Source organism: Staurois parvus, unplaced genomic scaffold (assembly GCF_062004578.1).
Source record: "Staurois parvus isolate SC_StPar_1 unplaced genomic scaffold, SC_StPar_1.0 ptg001896l, whole genome shotgun sequence".
Classification (NCBI taxonomy): Eukaryota; Metazoa; Chordata; class Amphibia; order Anura; family Ranidae; genus Staurois; species Staurois parvus.
In genome coordinates, this window is record NW_028319692.1 from 32,480 (window position 1) to 49,911 (window position 17,432).

The 17,432-nt window shown below is 41.7% G+C and overlaps 3 protein-coding genes across 3 annotated transcripts; 1 reads left to right on the forward strand and 2 right to left on the reverse strand.

The window, feature by feature from the left end:
* Window positions 1-277: 277 nt before the first annotated feature.
* LOC149433856 (uncharacterized) lies at window positions 278-10,069 on the forward strand (the record flags this gene model as incomplete). Its single annotated transcript, XM_089664352.1, has 4 exons — window positions 278-378; window positions 4,220-4,380; window positions 5,005-6,150; window positions 9,845-10,069. Coding segments are annotated over 4 exons (1,423 nt in total), but the record flags the coding sequence as incomplete, so codon positions are not given.
* Window positions 10,070-14,223: 4,154 nt separating this feature from the next.
* LOC149433857 (general transcription factor II-I repeat domain-containing protein 2A-like) lies at window positions 14,224-15,105 on the reverse strand. The gene has a single exon (XM_089664354.1). It carries the CDS (start codon window positions 15,103-15,105, stop codon window positions 14,224-14,226), a length of 882 nt encoding a protein of 293 aa, XP_089520480.1.
* A 96-nt stretch (window positions 15,106-15,201) lies between these two features.
* LOC149433858 (general transcription factor II-I repeat domain-containing protein 2-like) lies at window positions 15,202-16,047 on the reverse strand. Its single transcript, XM_089664355.1, has one exon. It carries the CDS (start codon window positions 16,045-16,047, stop codon window positions 15,202-15,204), a length of 846 nt encoding a protein of 281 aa, XP_089520481.1.
* Between the last annotated feature and the right edge of the window lie 1,385 nt (window positions 16,048-17,432).

Genomic DNA, 17,432 nt, shown 5'->3' on the forward strand with positions numbered 1-17,432 from the left:
TCTTATAGATGGTGCAGATTCTGAAAAAACACCTCAAAACGTGCTCAATACCCCATCACCACTAGGTGTAATTCATGCTCCCCTTCTCGTTAGACCCATATAATCATAAGTCTTAAACGCTTGATGTTCATCCGACTCTTCCACCTCTCAGCAGTTACTTCACCCCTCCTGTCCCCTCCTGGTCACGTGACTTCCTCAGGAACCAACCCCTCCATTCTCCCTTTAATTCCAACCAAACAGGGCTTATTTTCCATTGTCCTATACGATTCTCCCCCAGGCTGAACGGCAACACTCATTGCGAATGGTCCGAAAGACGTGGTTGCCCCTGGTTTTTCTTTGCTGGGGAAGCCACCGCCTGGATTTTACAATTGCTGCAAGGTAGGTTGGCTCCCTTTTGCAGGAGTGTGTACAAAGCACTCCAGCTTGGCTGCTGCCTGACTTCCATTATCCTTTGCGGATCATTGTGCATGCATGCCTGCCCCATCCTGCTGCACTGCTTCCTTTCCCTTCCTTCTGGTCATGGAAGCTGCATATATCGGGGGTTCTATTACAACTCAGCCGGTTTATTGATTTATCAATCCCTCTATGGGATCATTCAGACAGGCTGCCACTCCTCAGCTCCATCCTCCAGCACAGCCCAGCTATCTCCGCTGCCTGACAGGAAGCCCTCCTCTTCTCCACAGCCCCCAGAACTTCAGAGGAATCAATCAAGAAAGCTGCTGTCAGCCTCCGGAGCTCTGGCCGCCCAAACCGCCAGCACTTCAAGTCTGCAGGACCGCCACTGCTCAACCCAGCTGCCAGTACTATCCAACAGGGAGCCTCCTCTCTGTCACAGCTCACAGCACACAGGATGTCTCGGGGCAGGAGCAGGAGTCAAACCGAGGGCGTCCGCTCACATCAGACCACGCACCCTGACATAAAGTTTTTAGTGTTATTACCTTTCTTATACATTTTCAGTTTGAATTGTCCAGATTTATTTCAGGAACTCTAGTAAAAATAATAATTATGTTAAAACTAGGTATATAATTTAACCAGACTGGCTAGATTTAAACAAACAATATAAATGTATCTTCCTAAACCAGTCTTGTAGCCCCTTCAATAGGGATACACACTGCCTATGATCTTCAGCTTAGTCCCCAACACACTTTGTCACCATTAAATAGATGCAGCATTAGGGGATCAGGAAGAAATTTTTTTCCCTGCAGGAGCAAATTGGATCATGCTTTGCTGGGTTTTTTTGCCTTCCTCTCGATCAACTGTGGGTATAGGATTCTAACTTTTTTATTTTTAATGGTTGAACTGGATGGACTTTTGTCTTTTTTTCAGCCAGCCTAACTATGTAACTATGTAATTGAAATGTGGGATATCATTGGACTAACCTGATCTGGAACTAGAGCTGAGGCCTTTTTGTGTACTGTGTCTGTCTTAGTGCAGGGGGCTTCCAAGGTGCACAGATGTTTTGCTGAAGTCATTTTATGCACATACACTTTTTGGTGCCCTCTCTTTGGGTGTATATTAAATTTCAGATAGATGGTGCCATTACACTTTCACCTTAATGTGAAACTCCAAACCAAACGTGCTATCTTTATATCCTAACACTGCCCATCTTGTACATGGTGGATTGTAAATTTAGTTACATATTTTGAACATTTGGCTACAGGTAAGCTTTTGGCAACATGGGGCTCTTATGCAGTGGCACACTGAACATTTAGCAGGCATATACTCTTATACAGATACCAACGTACAATCAAAAATTGGATGATAGCACACCCTGCTTTACATGTGTTTACTTTTGTTTCTATTTTTCTTCTGTTTGTGTTTTCCTGTATTTGAACCTGCTGAAGACTCTTCTCTGAAACTTCCACTCCCGGGTTGTAAATGCTATCTGAGTGTCTTGTCTATGCAGAAGCAGCTTTGTCACCTTGGGAGGTCGGGTCCCACTGTGGGCTGCAAGCCGACGAGCTTATGCACAGTGTGTTAACTGGTGCTGTAAAAGAACCCAGACCACTGTTGTGTGCAATGAAAAAATAATCCAGGTTTATTGAACATTTATAAGTGGCACTTTAACAGAAAAATTAGAGTGTTACATTGTTTACAATTCAAGGATATAATATCTATACCCTTTTGATAATTTACACAAAGAAGCTGATTCAAATTTGACAATGAATTGTAAACACTGTAGCACTCTAATTTTACTGTTAAAGCTGACCTCCAGTCTCCTGTGAAAAAATAAAAGTCAACAGCTACAAAAACTGTAGATTTTAAAAAACAGCCACTCATCTGTTCCATTGATCCAGCAGTGTGCTCGCCGCAGCCAGGTTCCTCTGTCCCCGGCGTCGACATCTTAACTATGGGTACCCGTCTGTGACAGCTTTACAGCCGGGTACCCACTGCGCATTTGTGAGCAGTGCTGCACACTGTGAATGGTCCCGCATTCCCGCATAAAGCACATCTTGTTCGTTTCATTTCAAATCCATTGTGGTGATGTATAGAGCCAAAAATGTTAGAATTGTGTCGATGTCCCAATATTTATGGACCTGACTGTATCTGAATATTGATCAATCCTGAAGTTCTGACAGCCAATCTAATTTCTTGAGGTCCAAGAATGTCAGAACAGTACAGATATGCCCCAAATGACCCATTTTTGCAAAGTATACAGTCCGACGTATTTCATAACAGTCATGGCGAGTTTTTTGAAGTTGTAATTTTTTTGTCATAATTTTCCATAAATGAAGAAATAAAAAAAATGATTTTCACTATTTTTTTTTTACATACTGTCAGCAGTGCAGTACAGCGTCTTCATATAACTGGCATGGCGGTGATCAGGGACACTGATCAGTGACAGTACGAAAAAAAAATTGATAATTTTTTTTTTTTTATTCTTATTTTTTTATTACATTTCTTTTTTTTTCATATTTCACTATGACCAAAGTAGTATAATGTTACCATAGTAACATAGTATTTATTTTTTTTTGTTTTACACAATTTGCTTATAGCAAATAATTACTTTGCTATAAGCAAGCATTTACCTGAATGAAATCGATTCATTCAGGGTTTTTTTTTCTTAACTGTGATTTGGCCAAAGCTAATCACATGACACAGCTGGACTGTGATTGGCCCAGCTTGTGCATGTGATCGCTGTGACCATTCACAGCTAGCCACACTTGTATACAATGGATGGCATGATAGGAAGCCATCTATTGTATACAACTGTCATGTGGTACTGGCAACGGGGCCAGTACACAGATCTGTCATCGGCCGTGTCCGAGGTACACGGCCGGTGACAGATCGCGCCACTGCGCGGCTCTTCTGGCATGCAAACTGCGCATGCCTGAAAGGACACCATATGGCGTCCACCAGGAGGGACGAGGGTCTTTGCCGGCGCCATTCGGCCATAAGCCAGGCGGGAACCTTTTAACCACTTGCCTCCGAAGCCTATTCTGGCACTTCTCTTCTATATGTAAACATAATTTTTTTTTCGCTAGAAATTACTTGGAACCCCAAGTAAGCAGAGGCCCTAGAGAATAAAATTGTGGATGAAGCATATTTTTAAGTCACATGATATTTGAGCAGCTTTTTTTTTCAAACGCAATTTTAAAAAAAATACAATTTAATGAGTCTTAATGAAAAAAAAACAAAATATAAAACCCAATTGTTTTGGTAAAATATAAAAGAGGATGCTACACCGATTAAATAAATACCAAACTTCATATGCTTTAAAATTGCGCATGCCCGTAGAATGGCACCAAGCTACAGTACCTAAAAATCTCCATAGGCGACACTTTAAAAGCCTTTGCAGGTCACAAGTTTAAAGTTACAGAGGAGGTCTGGTGCTAGAATTACTGCTCTCGCTATAATGTCTCACATATGTGGTGCAATCACTGTTAACATATGCGTGCATAAACTACGTATGCGTTTGCCTTTGAACATGAGAACGAGTGGAGGGGGGGTTTGTTTTACATTTTTTTTTAATTATTTATTTTATTTTAAAATTTCTTTTTATTTAAAATTTCTTATTTACATTTTTTTTTTATCAAGTTTATTGCTATCACAAGGGATGAGCAACATCCCTTGTTATAGCATGGGTTGTGACAGGTCCTCCATATGGCTATTCAAAGCAGCCAATCGGACACAGATTGGTTCGACCTGCTGCTTTATTGGCCAGTAGACACAGTTGAAACTGGATGTGACAAAATACTCATCACTTCTGGTTTCTTAGACCATATAGATGATCTGGGACGTTCCATTCCAGTCCTCAATCATCTCTATGGTCAGCCTGTAGTCCCGGGCTCCCCAGTGGGATGGGATTGCCCATCTTTAAAAGCGATCCAGCAGCTAATTAGCCGCTGGGATCGCTTTTACAAGAAAGAGCATTACCAGGTAAAAAAAAAAGATACCAGGATGATGCATGTCCTTGAGTTGCAGTGGTTATACTGGGATGATGCCTGTAGCTACAAACAGGAATGTCATTGGAAAGCAAGTGGTTAAATGAAGAGAGTTTAAGAATTAGGTTGCAAAACTTGAGTTTTTAATGTTTCTTAGTTGTATAACAATATTTTTTTTATTTTATTTTACATTCAATGTCACTATTCATTGTGTTCTTTGTAATGCATTGGTTTGAGATAACTATTTAAATGTAATTGTTTACAATCATACAGTTATTTTTCCAAATTTTGAGTAGCTAAAAAAGAAATTTGAATACATTTTGGTGTGGATCTTCTAAAGGCAAATATGTTGTTCACTTAGCAAGGGAATTCATCCCAAAGCTTGGTGCTCTGTTGACTCTGACATCACTCAGTCATGTGTAAGAAAAAATGTATTTTACTTTTTTTTTTAACTTTCCTTGCACATGATTGGGTATTGTTTGCAAAGTGAGACTTCACCACATTCAGGAAGCTCTGGGGCAACTTCTCTTGCAAACTGAACAGCCTGTTTGCCTTTAGTAAATCAACCCCTGTGTATTGTGTGTATTAAAAACATATTTTTTTTTTTAATGTAATTTAGATCGATGACATCATCTATACAGAAGACACAAGTCAACATACTGATGGTACTGTAGAGGAAGATTGTGTAGGCACACATAGTTTATTGCATGGGGCAGCTGAATTCCCATTGATGGTAACATCAGAACAGTCGGATACACTGGATTTCACTGAAGTATTTTCAGATAGTGATCAGAATTCATTTATAAATACTGACATACAGCAGATTTATAACCTGCAGTACACTAATGCTGACTACCACAAACTAGAAGAATCAAATGTTTCATGTGAAGATGAGGGAGCCAACCTCCAGGATTCATATACTCAACATATGAATGGGACTGAAGAAGTAGACTCTGGAAATTCAAGTATATCTGATAGCACATTTATTGTAAATGAAAGTGGTCCACTGAGCAGTACAATGAAAAATATTGAACTTGAGGACATTGTACAGGATGACACACTATGCATTACGGACCTTATTCAATCCTGTGATTCTAATTACTCTAGTCATGGAGGTGTGGAAAGTGAGCCAACACTAGAAGACCTAAAAGTTAATAAAGAACCCGATAAGGGAAATCTTGACACATTTTTTAAAAGCACAAATGAAGAAACAGCATGGTTAAATAGTGTCTCAAGTGAGGCAGATCAGGCAAAAATTCCATACCAACTTCAAAGTACGCCTCTTCAGAAAGCTATAAGACAACTGCATATTTATGCCCAGTCTTTAAATTCTGCAAATCTCCAGTGTAGAGGGCAAATCAACAGGCTCAGAAAAGAAAAGAACTTCCTTCATTTACAGTTATCCATAGCGGAGCAAGATGCAGAATCCTATCTTCAGAAAGCGAAAGACATGATTGACAAACGTGGAGAACTTCTTAAGCAAAGGAAAACAATTCAGGATGAAAGAAACAAACTACGTTTTGAGAAGCGGTTACTGATGAAAGAAGTAGCGCTATTGAAAGAAGAAAAAAAGAAGTTTCTTAAAGACTTAGTAGCAGCTAATACTGAAAAAGAAGAGCTCATAAAAAAGTTAAACTCCTCAAAGAAAATTGCATTGTCTTATGCTAGAGAAAAACAAGAGATACATCGCTTGTGGAATGAGACATTGAAGGAAAATTACCACCTCAGGAAAATAGCAGAAGAAAGTAGAACCCAGCACCTGAAGGTAGGGGAAAATGCCTAGCCAAAATCAATTTTCAAGCAGCTTGGATCAATGAAAGGTGATTTGTGTTCAGTTTTGACATATTTTAAAGTCAATAAACATCCCCTGAATAGTCTATTTTACAGGGAAGAAAATACGTTTGGGTTTGTAAAGGAGCAGTGTATTTCCTCTTTTGCAGTCAGCTCTTAAGACCACCCACCATATGTGATTTGTTCCCATTCTCACAGCATACCTAAACAAGCGGCTTGAAATTGTTCAGAATAGCTTGCATTGTGTAATTAGGAAATAGATAAAGACAGTCTTTTGTACTTAAAGAATTCCAGGTATGGCATTTTTACATAGTTACATTGGTCCAGCTTTGACTAATGTATCTATGCAGATACCATACCTGTGGGATCCCTCTAGAAACTGTAAATCATTGTTGCAGTCCACTGATCAAGTTATCTCCGGTAGCTTCCGGGTCCAGTGCTGGGCAGCTGCCTTGCTTCATTGTGAACACAGGAGTTCAGCCACTCAGCAAGGGAGCAATTCAGAAAATACTTCGCATTTTCTTAATGACTGCAAAGCATTCTTTGATTAGATGAGGTGGAGAGTGTGAGGTCACCACCCCATCTCTCCCCCTTGTCCAGTCAGGAAACCCTTTGCATTCATTGAGACTTTTTGTGTTCAGTAAACAGCAGGGCAGTCACTCAGCATAGACCCAGAAGCTCGTGGAGATCACTGGAGTAACAGAGTCTACTACAGTGATTTCCAGCTTCTAGAAGGATTACACAGGTATGGCACATGCATAATCACATAATCACTAGTTTACAACTTTACAAGAAACAGATTATGCGCTTCATTGAGAAAAGTTACAACGTGAGAGAGGAACATAATACAAGATTTAAAGTTATTATAAGTCAAGTAGCAGTATAAGATAATATTGCTGGTTTCTTATATGCGACTATATTCTGACGGAAGGGGAGTCCTCCTGTCAGAATACAAAGACACAGCAGGGAGGATGTTCCCATTTACCTCGAATGTGTGGATGGGGAAATCAGCTCAAATTTAAATCTGAGTAATATATGGCCAGCTTATTCCTTATCAGTACAGTTACACCATTTGTTAAGATCTAGTGTACAAATTAAGTTGGTAAGACAAGTAATTTGTTTTGTTCTCTTCTTTTTTTTTTTCATTAGCCCCTAATTTTTTTTAATATACCCTACATATATGCCTTATGGGCATTCCATGGCACATTAACATCAGTAACAGAGTCAGCATTAAAGCGTAAAGCCAAAACTTTTCTTTAGGTTTTTGCTTTGGTAAGGAAATGTTAACATCTCTGTCAGTATGTTTTTGCTGGGTAGACTTCCTTTACTTCCTGTCTTGGAAATACAACAGGAAGTAAGAAAAAATCTCTCCAAAGCGAAGAGAAATCACATTTTCAAAATTTGTCACCAGAACATTTATTCCTTCTGGAGCAAATAATAACTAAGTACTTGTTAACTGCAACTTTGCAATACTTTTTTTTTCCAAATGGCTACTGCAAAAGTAACCTTCTGAATCCAAATGTAGAGAATAATAGCAATTATGATATTTGAACAATGACGATCAACACTAATTGTGGCTAAAAATTACTGTTGACTCACTGGCTGTTCTGTGTCTATTGCTTACAGTTGTGGCCAAAATTATTCAACCCCCACTGAAATTGAGTGTTTTGGCCAGTTTGACATTGCTTTTGATCATTCAGTCATCTTGCTTACATTTACATTAAAGAGGCACTTGTAGGTCAGACAAATATAACATAACAGTTATAATGAAATAACCACAAATGTCTTTTCTGTGCTCACAGCATTATCAGTTTTATTCAACCCCCAAGTGACATTCAATCTTAGTACTTAGTACAGCATCCTTTTACAGTTATAACAGCTTTTAAACGTGAAGCATAGCTTGACACAAGTGTCTTGCAGCGATCTACGGGTATCTTCGCCCATTCTTCATGGGCAAAGGCCTCCAGTTCAGTCACATTCTTAGGCTTGCGCACTGCAACTGCTTTCTTTAAGTCCCACCAGAGGTTCTCAATCGGATTTAAGTCTGGTGACTGCGATGGCCACTCCAAAATGTTCCAGCCTTTCCTCTGCAACCATGCTCTAGTGGACTTGGAGGTATGCTTGGGATCATTGTCCTGTTGAAAGGTCCAACGTCTCCCAAGCCTCAGGTGTGTGACGGACTGCATCACGTTTCCATCCAATATCTCCTGGTACTGAAGAGAATTCATGGTACCTTGCACACGCTGAAGCTTCCCTGTACCTGCAGAAGCAAAACAGCCCCAAAGCATGATTGACCCTCCACCATGCTTCACAGTAGGCAAGGTGTTCTTTTCATCATAGGCCTTGTTCTTCCTCCTCCAAACATAGCGTTGATCCATGGGCCCAAACAGTTCTAATTTTGTTTCATCAGTCCACAGAACACTATCCCACAACTTTTGTGGTTTGTCCACATGGCTTTTGGCATACTGCAGTCGACTCTTCTTATTCTTTGGAGACAGCAAGGGGGTACGCCTGGGAGTTCTGGCACGGAGGCCTTCATTACGCAGTGTGCGTCTTATTGTCTGGGCTGAAACTTCTGTACCCACATCTGACAAATCTTTTCTCAGTTCCTCAGCAGTCACACGGGGACTTCTCTCCACTCTACGCTTCAGGTAGCGCACAGCAGTCGAAGTCAGCATCTTCTTTCTGCCACGACCAGGTAGCGTTTCAACAGTGCCCTTTGCCTTGAATTTGCGAATGATGCTTCCTAAGGTGTCTCTTGGTATGTTTAACATCTTTGCAATCTTCTTATAGCCATTGCCCTTCCTGTGAAGAGAAATCACCTCTTCTCTTGTCTTCCTGGACCATTCTCTTGCCTTCACCATGTTTGTAACCACACCAGTAAATGTCTAGAAGGAGCTGAGTATCACAGTCATTTTAAAGCTGCCTAATTGGTGCTTATTATGCTTGATTGCTGCTCGGTGACATCCACAGGTGTTTTCAATACCTGATGGAAAGCACCTGTATGAACCTCTGTTCTTCAGAGTGGTAGTCTTTAAGGGGTTGAATAATTGTGGCAATGAAGAAACCACATAAGAACCATTTACTACTGTATTACATAAACAATTGATGTCATTTTAGTTGCATTTGGGTAGTTACAACGTCCTTGTAGGATTTGATTCTGAATACAATTCCAAATGTACACTATAGTCCCTAAACCCCTTTACAGCATTGGGGGTTGAATAATTTTGGCCACAACTGTACATAGTAACACTAACAGAGACTTTCCACTCTGAAAACTGGTCAGCGAGATTTCTATTATAAAAGAAAATTACTACCTCACAAGTGATAAAAGATCCGCCTATGCACAATTAGAAAACCTGGAACATAAGCAGAACTGTTGCCCATAGAAACTATGTTCTGTTTCATTCATAGTTTTTCTGGCTTTTGTCTTTTTTCAGCCAAAGAAAATTATTTGCAAAGTTGCAGTTAACACCTACTTGGTTAATTTTTGCTTAACCTCATAAATGTAATAACAGTAGTTCTAAATATGACTTCTATTAAAACTTTGCAAGAGATAATTATATTTTGTATATTGAAAAAAATGCAATTTGTTGATTTACGAAACAATTGTCATGCAATTCCTTGTGGCAGAATATTTATTGTCTTACATGGATGTTTATTTTCAGATAATACAAGAATAGTGGAAAATGAAAGAAGACTTGAGTACAGAAGACCAGAGTATGGAAGGCATCTGAGTGATGGAGCTAATGAATAAATACTTAATCTATAGTTTGCTTTTTCTGATTAAGACATCCTGAATGGCTGATACGAGAGAGATATTGCTAAACAAAAATGCATACTTTAAAGTAGTATTTATGTAGGGATAAATACAATTATTTTTACTACCTGTATTTTCGCTCCCCTATATTCCCCTTTACTTCCTCCAGGATGTCTTGCTCTGGCTGTAGTTTGACTACAATGTATTGGGATTAGATTACTAGATTTTTAAAAATATATATTTATTTATGTGTGTGTATGTATATAAATATATATATACACACAGTGAATATAAAAGGTTTACACACCCGTTAAAATGTCAGGTTTCTTTACATACCGTATTTTTCGCTCCATAAGACGCACCTGACCATAAGACGCACCTAGGTTTTAGAGGCAGAAAACAAGAAAAAAAATATTCTGAACCAATAGACTGCAGACACATTACAGGAAATGACCAGAGCCTGCGGACACAGTACAGGAGATGACCAGAGACTGCGGACATAGTACAGGAGATGACCAGAGACTGTGGACATAGTACAGGAGATGACCAGAGACTGCGGACACAGTACAGGAGATGACCAGAGACTGCGGACACAGTACAGGAGATGACCAGAGACTGCGGACATAGTACAGGAGATGACCAGAGACTGCGGTCACAATACAGGAGATGACCAGAGACTGCGGACACACTACAGGAGATGACCAGAGACTGCGGACATACTACAGGAGATGACCAGGGACTGCGGACACAGTACAGGAGATGACCAGAGACTGCGGACAGTATAGGGGATGACCAAGAGACTGCGGACGTACTACAAGAAATGACCAGAGACTGCGGACACAGTACAGGGGATGACCAAGAGACTGCGGACACAGTACAGGGGATGGCCAGAGACTGCGGACAGTATAGGAGATGACCAGAGACTGCGGACATAGTACAGGGGATAGCCAGAGACTGCGGACACAGTACAGGGGATGGCCAGAGACTGTGGACACAGTACAGGGGATGGCCAGAGACTGCGGACACAGTACAGGGGATGGCCAGAGACTGCGGACACAGTACAGGGGATGGCCAGAGACTGCGGACACAGTACAGGAGATGACCAGAGACTGCGGACACAGTACAGGGGACGACCAGAGATTGCGGACACAGTACAGGGGATGACCAGAGACTGCGGACATACTACATCATATAAAGTCCCCACAGGGCCCCTCCACCCAGAATATCAAATGATCTGACACCATACATCAAGGAAAAGGACTACAACTCCCAGCATGTCATTTTTAACTTACAGAAGGCAGGGGGCACACTGAGCTCCGAGGACAGGCCACACCAGCAGACAGGACCGGACTGCAGAGCAGGGAGCGCACTATGGACACATGCCAGGAAAGGGGAGGAGCTGTAAGGACAAGCCACACCTGCGGACCGGACTGCAGAGCACAGAGAGCAGTACACAGACATGCCAGGAGCGGGGAGGAGTCCGAGGACAGGCCACGCCTGCAGGGCAGACCGGCAGAGCTGGGTTCGGCGGGGGACTGCCTACTATGAAGAGCTGCGGGGACAGCCCGCTGAGAGACGGGATAAGGTAGGGAGAACATCAGTGACAGGCTGCAGTGGGAGGGGACAGTCGCTGGCCCTAAAACGGCGGCGGTGACAGGTGGAGGACTGTCAGTATACGGAGAGAGAAGGGATAAGGCAGGGAGAGCATCGGTGACAGGCTGCAGTGGGAGGGGACAGGCTGCAGTGGGAGGGGACAACCGCTGGTCCTAACACGGCGGCGGTGACAGGTGGAGGACTGTCAGTATTCGCTCCATAAGACGCACAGACATTTTCCCCCATACTTTCTGGGGAAAAAAGTGTGTCTTATGGAGCGAAAAATACGGTATATACACAAAACAAAGAAATTGTGCTTCCAAAAAATATACAGAATGTAAGATATAATAGAGACTAACACATATAACGAGCTGCTGCAAACACGTGTTATGTGTGTTCCCATAAAAAAGTATGCAAGTGAAAAAGTGTTGCACTCCTCAAACAATATTAATGATGTGAAAACAAACAATGAAATAATATAAAGACAATTCCAAGGTGAATAAGTCCACTTAAAAGTTAAAAAACTCTTTAAGAAATCCAGATAGAGAAGAGCATTTTCCTACTGGTGACTGCACTCAAAAGCCCAGTGCTGTAAATCCTCAATTTAAGTGCATCACCACAGTGAACATATACTGTAGATCCAGGTGGACCCTCACGCACAACGTGACTTCATCAGGGATAGTACTATGGTCATCTTTGTGGTTGTTGAGCTTTACCCACAGAGCCAGCTGCATTGATATCAGGTGCTATTGCAGGATCACAGTGGCATATAAAAGGGAGGACTTCCCACAGAGGAGAAAGCTATGTGTTACCCCCACTAAAAGGGGAGATGCCTATCTGACCTGTTTACCTACACAGGTCCATGTAAGAAGGTGACGGTCCACCTGGATCTATATGTTCACTGTAATGATGCATTTACATTGAGGATTTACAGCACTGGGATTTTGGGTGCAGTCACCAGTAGGAAGATGCTCTTCTCCATCTGGATTTCTTGAAGCGCTTTTTACTTACGCTGGACTTACCTTGGAATTGTCTTTATATTATTTGTTTGTTTTCACATCATTAATATTGTTTGCGCAGTGCAACACTTTTTCACTTGTATATATATATATATACACACACACACACACACACACACACACACTATCTCACAGAAGTGAGTACACCCCTCACATTTATGTAAATATGTTATTATATCTTTTCATGTGACAACACTGAAGAATTGACACTTTGCTACAATGTGACGTAGTGCGTATACAGCTTATATAACAGTGTAAATTTGCTGTCCCCTCAAAATAACTCAACACACAGCCATTAATGTCTAAACTGCTGGCAACAAAAGTGAGTACACCCCTAAGTGAAAATGTCCAAATTTGGCCCAAAGTATCAATATTTTGTGTGGCCACCATTTTCCAGCACTGCCTTAACCCTCTTGGGCATGGAGTTCACCAGAGCTTCACAGGTTGCCACTGGAGTCCTCTTCCACTCCTCCATAATGACATCACGGAGCTGGTGGATGTTAGAGACCTTGCGCTTTTCCACCTTCCATTTGAGGATGCCCCACAAATGCTCAATAGGGTTTAGGTCTGGAGACATGCTTGGCCAGTCCATCACCTTTACCCTCAGCTTCTTTAACAAGGCAGTGGTCATCTTAGAGGTGTGTTTGGGGTTATGTTGGAATACTGCCCTGCTGCCCAGTCTCCGAAGGGAGGAGATTATGTTCTCCTTCAGTATGTTCCAGTACATGTTGGTATTCATGGTTCCCTCAATGAACTGTAGCTCCCCAGTGCCGGCAGCACTCATGCAGCCCCAGACCATGACACTCCCACCACCATGCTTGACTGTAGGCAAGACACACTTGTCTTTGTACTCCTCACCTGGTTGCCACCACACAAGCTTGACACCATCTGAACCAAATCAGTTTATCTTGGTCTCATCAGAATACAGGACGGTTCCAGTAATCCATGTCCTTAGTCTGCTTGTCTTCAGCAAACTGTTTGCGGGCTTTCTTGTGCATAATCTTTAGAAGAGACTTCCTTCTGGGATGACAGCCATGCAGACCAATTTGATGCAGTGTGTGGCGTATGGTCTGAGCACTGACAGGCTGACCCCCCACCCTTTCAACCTCTGCAGCAATGCTGGCAGCACTCATACGTCTTTTCCCAAAGACAACCTCTGGATATGACGCTGAGCATGTGCACTCAACTTCTTTGGTCGACCATGGCGAGGCCTGTTCTGAGTGGAACCTGTCGTGTTAAATCATTGTATGGTCTTGGCCACCGTGCTGCAGCTCAGTTTCAGGGTCTTGGCAATCTTCTTATAGCCTAGACCAGGGGTCTGCAACCTTTAAGACATAAAGAGCCACTTGGACCCGTTTCCGAAGGGAAAAAAAGACTGGGAGCCGCAAAACCATTGCAACATTTAAAACAAATCCGACACTGCATATATTGTTTCTTACCTTAATGCTTTATACAGGATCATGCAGTTAGCTGTCAATCTGAAGAAAAAAAGAACTTTTTCACTTAACAATGTAAAATATATTTTTGCACATTAATAGCTAATTAAAATATTTAATTTATCTGGTTAATGGGATTTTTTCTCCTGAACCTCAGTGCACAGTGTCTGCACATCAGGGCTGTAAGGCGTCACCTTCATTTTCACACAGGCTTGCAAGCTGTCATCTGTGAGGCGTGATCAATGTTTGTTTTTAATATAGTTCATGTTGGAGAAGACCTGCTCACATACATATGTGGAGCCGAAGATCGAAAGCACTCCAAATGCATACTTTTTCATGTTTATATAAGTGTTGGGGATAGCATTCCAGGGTTCAAATACAAGTTTGTCCTGTTTGGGAAGGTTTTTAATATCACTCCATTTATGATTCTGTGCCAGAATGGCCTTCTGCCGGGCAACATCCTCAAGAGTAGCGGTCAAGCATTTAAACTTGGACACCCATATATCTTTGTCGGCTATATCGGCCAATTCCATCTCAAGATCAGGTTGACTTACACCTGCAAATGCAGTCATATTCAATAGGGATGGATCGATCGCCAGGGGAATGACAGGGAAGGATAATGTGTTTTTTTCCTCTCTGAACTCACAGAATCGTTTCCCAAACGAACTTTGCATTGTGGTGATTGCAGACTTGAAATATTCCAAATTGATTGTATCATGACTTTGTTTGAACTCTCTCAAAGAGGGAAAGTGAGACAGTGTACCTCTCTGTAAATCTTTGATAAACACTGTCAACTTGCGCTCAAAAGCCAAAACCTCTTCCAGCATGTGCAGAGCTGTGCCTCCTTTCCCCTGAAGGGTTGTATTTAGCGTGTTTAGATGTGCTGTCATGTCTACCATAAAATGTAATTTTTCCAGCCACTCTGGCTGTTCCAGCTCAGCAAAGGTGAGCTCTTTGCTGGCCAGGAAGGTTTTTACTTCTTCTAAACATGTGACAAAGCGTTTTAGCACCTCGCCTCTGGACAGCCACCGAACCTTGTTGTGGAGCAGGAGGTCAGAATATATGCTTTCCACTTCATCCAATAACAAACGGAACTGGCGGTGGTTTAAACCCTTTGCCATTATCTTATTAACAATTTGAATTATCACATCCATCACTTTTGTGCATTCTGGCGGAAATGTTTGAGCACATAATGCCTCTTGGTGCAGGATGCAATGTTATGACAGCAGCGTTCTACCAAGCGCCTTCTGCAGTAGAGCCACAAAGCCCTTCCGTGCACCTCTCATACTCGGTGCCCCATCAGTAGCCACTGAGACCAGGTGTTTGGTGTTTATTTTTTTAGCAGTTAAAAAGTCCAGAACAGCCTTACAGATATCCTCACCCCTTGTTTGGTCTTTTAGTGGTATCAGCTCAATCAGTTCTTCCTGTGGCCCAAAAGAGTTCACATAACGACAGAGCAGTGCTATTTGTTCAATATCACCTTTATCTTTGGACTCATCACAGGCGATGGAGTACGCCACAGCTGAATTAATGTCTTGAATTTGCTGTTTGCTAATGTTTTCTGCCATTTTTAGGGTTCTGTCTTTGACAGTCTTCGCAGAGAGTGGCATGTCTTTGATTTTCTGTCCAATTTCATTCTTGTTTTTGAAGTCCATGTATAGATGTTCCGAAATCTTAATGAATGTTTCTTTTATATACTCTCCATCTGTGAAGGGCTTCCCGTGCTTGACTATTTCCTGAGCGGCCACAAAACTAGCATATGTTGTGGAATTTGCAGACTTCACCCACTTCTTGAAATTATTTTTGCTCATATTAACCTTCCTCATAAGTTCTGCAACGGCTTTTCGTCTCTCATCTCCATCTGGATATTTTTCAGCAAAGGCTGTGTGTTTATTCTGGAAATGCCTTGCAACATTGGACTTTTTGTGGTTTGCTAATTTCTCACCACATATTAAGCATACTGGTAAACCAATCTCGTCAGTAGAGAATGCAAATGATTCTGTCCATGTATCATTAAACACTCTGTTTTCTTCAGAAATTTTTCTCTTCTTGCCTTTATCCATGGCTGACCTACCAGGGGGTCGAAAACAGCGACGTAAGTAGAAATCACAGGGCCCATGCCAAAATTTGCTATGCCCACCCCCCTCAAGTTCCAGCCACCCCCTCCCCTCGTTTCCCTGCAACCTGTGTCAAAATTGTTCGATATGTCTGCCGCACTACCACTGTACCGCTAAAAATCACAGATCACCGCCATTACTGGTAAAAAAAAGAATAAAAATGCCATAAATCAGCAGATGCGGCAATGTGTGCGCAAACAAATCAATGTACGCTTGCGATTTTTTTTTTTACCAAAAACAAGTAAAAAAATACATATCGGCCAAACTGATGAATACATTTTTTTAAATATTTTTTTGGATATGTATTATAGCAAACAATTATTTAAAAATGTTATTTTTTTCTAAATTGTCGCTCTTTTTTGGTTTATAGCGCAAAAAATAAAAACCGCAGAGGTGATCAAATACCACAAAAAAAAGCTCTATTTGTTTGAAAAAAAGGACGCCAATTTTGTTTGGGTACAACGTCGCACGATCACGCAATTGTTAGTTAAAGTGACGCAGCGACAAATCGCAAAAAGCGCTCTGGTCATGAAGGGGGTTTAAGGGCCCAGTAAGCAAAGGGTTAATCAGGGCCACAGTGTATCGTCATAATCACAATCATAGCCTTAGGTAAATATGAGGGCCCCATGTAATCCAAATTATAAATATATTATTATATTATTGTCACTTTTCTATTAATATTTTTTTAACCCCCCTCAGAACTACTTTTCATAGAAAACGTTAAATTAACTTACCTTTTTTTGTTCTTCACTCCCGCGCAGTGCTGTGTTCTTCACGCTCATGCAACGCTAGCTCACGCTGGTTTCGGCTCTGTCACTCCTCCCTCTTGCACACAGGCGGCCTGACGTCACCAGGTACTGTACTCGTGGCGAGGCGGAGCTGAACCACGTTTAGTAGCTACGGCAACCCTATTGCCTGTCACCTGGTGGACAGTGTGCTCCGGAGCCGCAGCAAAGGTGAAAAAGAGCCGCATGCCCGCCTAGACCATCGTTATGTAGAGCAACAATTCTTTTTTTCAGATCCTCAGAGAGTTCTTTGCCTTGAGGTGCCATGTTGAACTTCCAGTGACCAGTATGAGAGAGTGAGAGCGATAACACCAAATTTAACACACCTGCTCCCCTCCCCATTCACGCCTGAGACCTTGTAACACTAACGAATCACAGGACACCAGAGAGGGAAAATGGCCAAATGGGGCCCAATTTGGATATTTTCACTTAGGGGTGTACTCACTTTTGTTGCCAGCGTTTAGACATTAACGGCTGTGTGTTGAGTTATTTTAAGGGGACAGTAAATTTACACTGTTATACAAGCTGTATACTCACTACTTTACA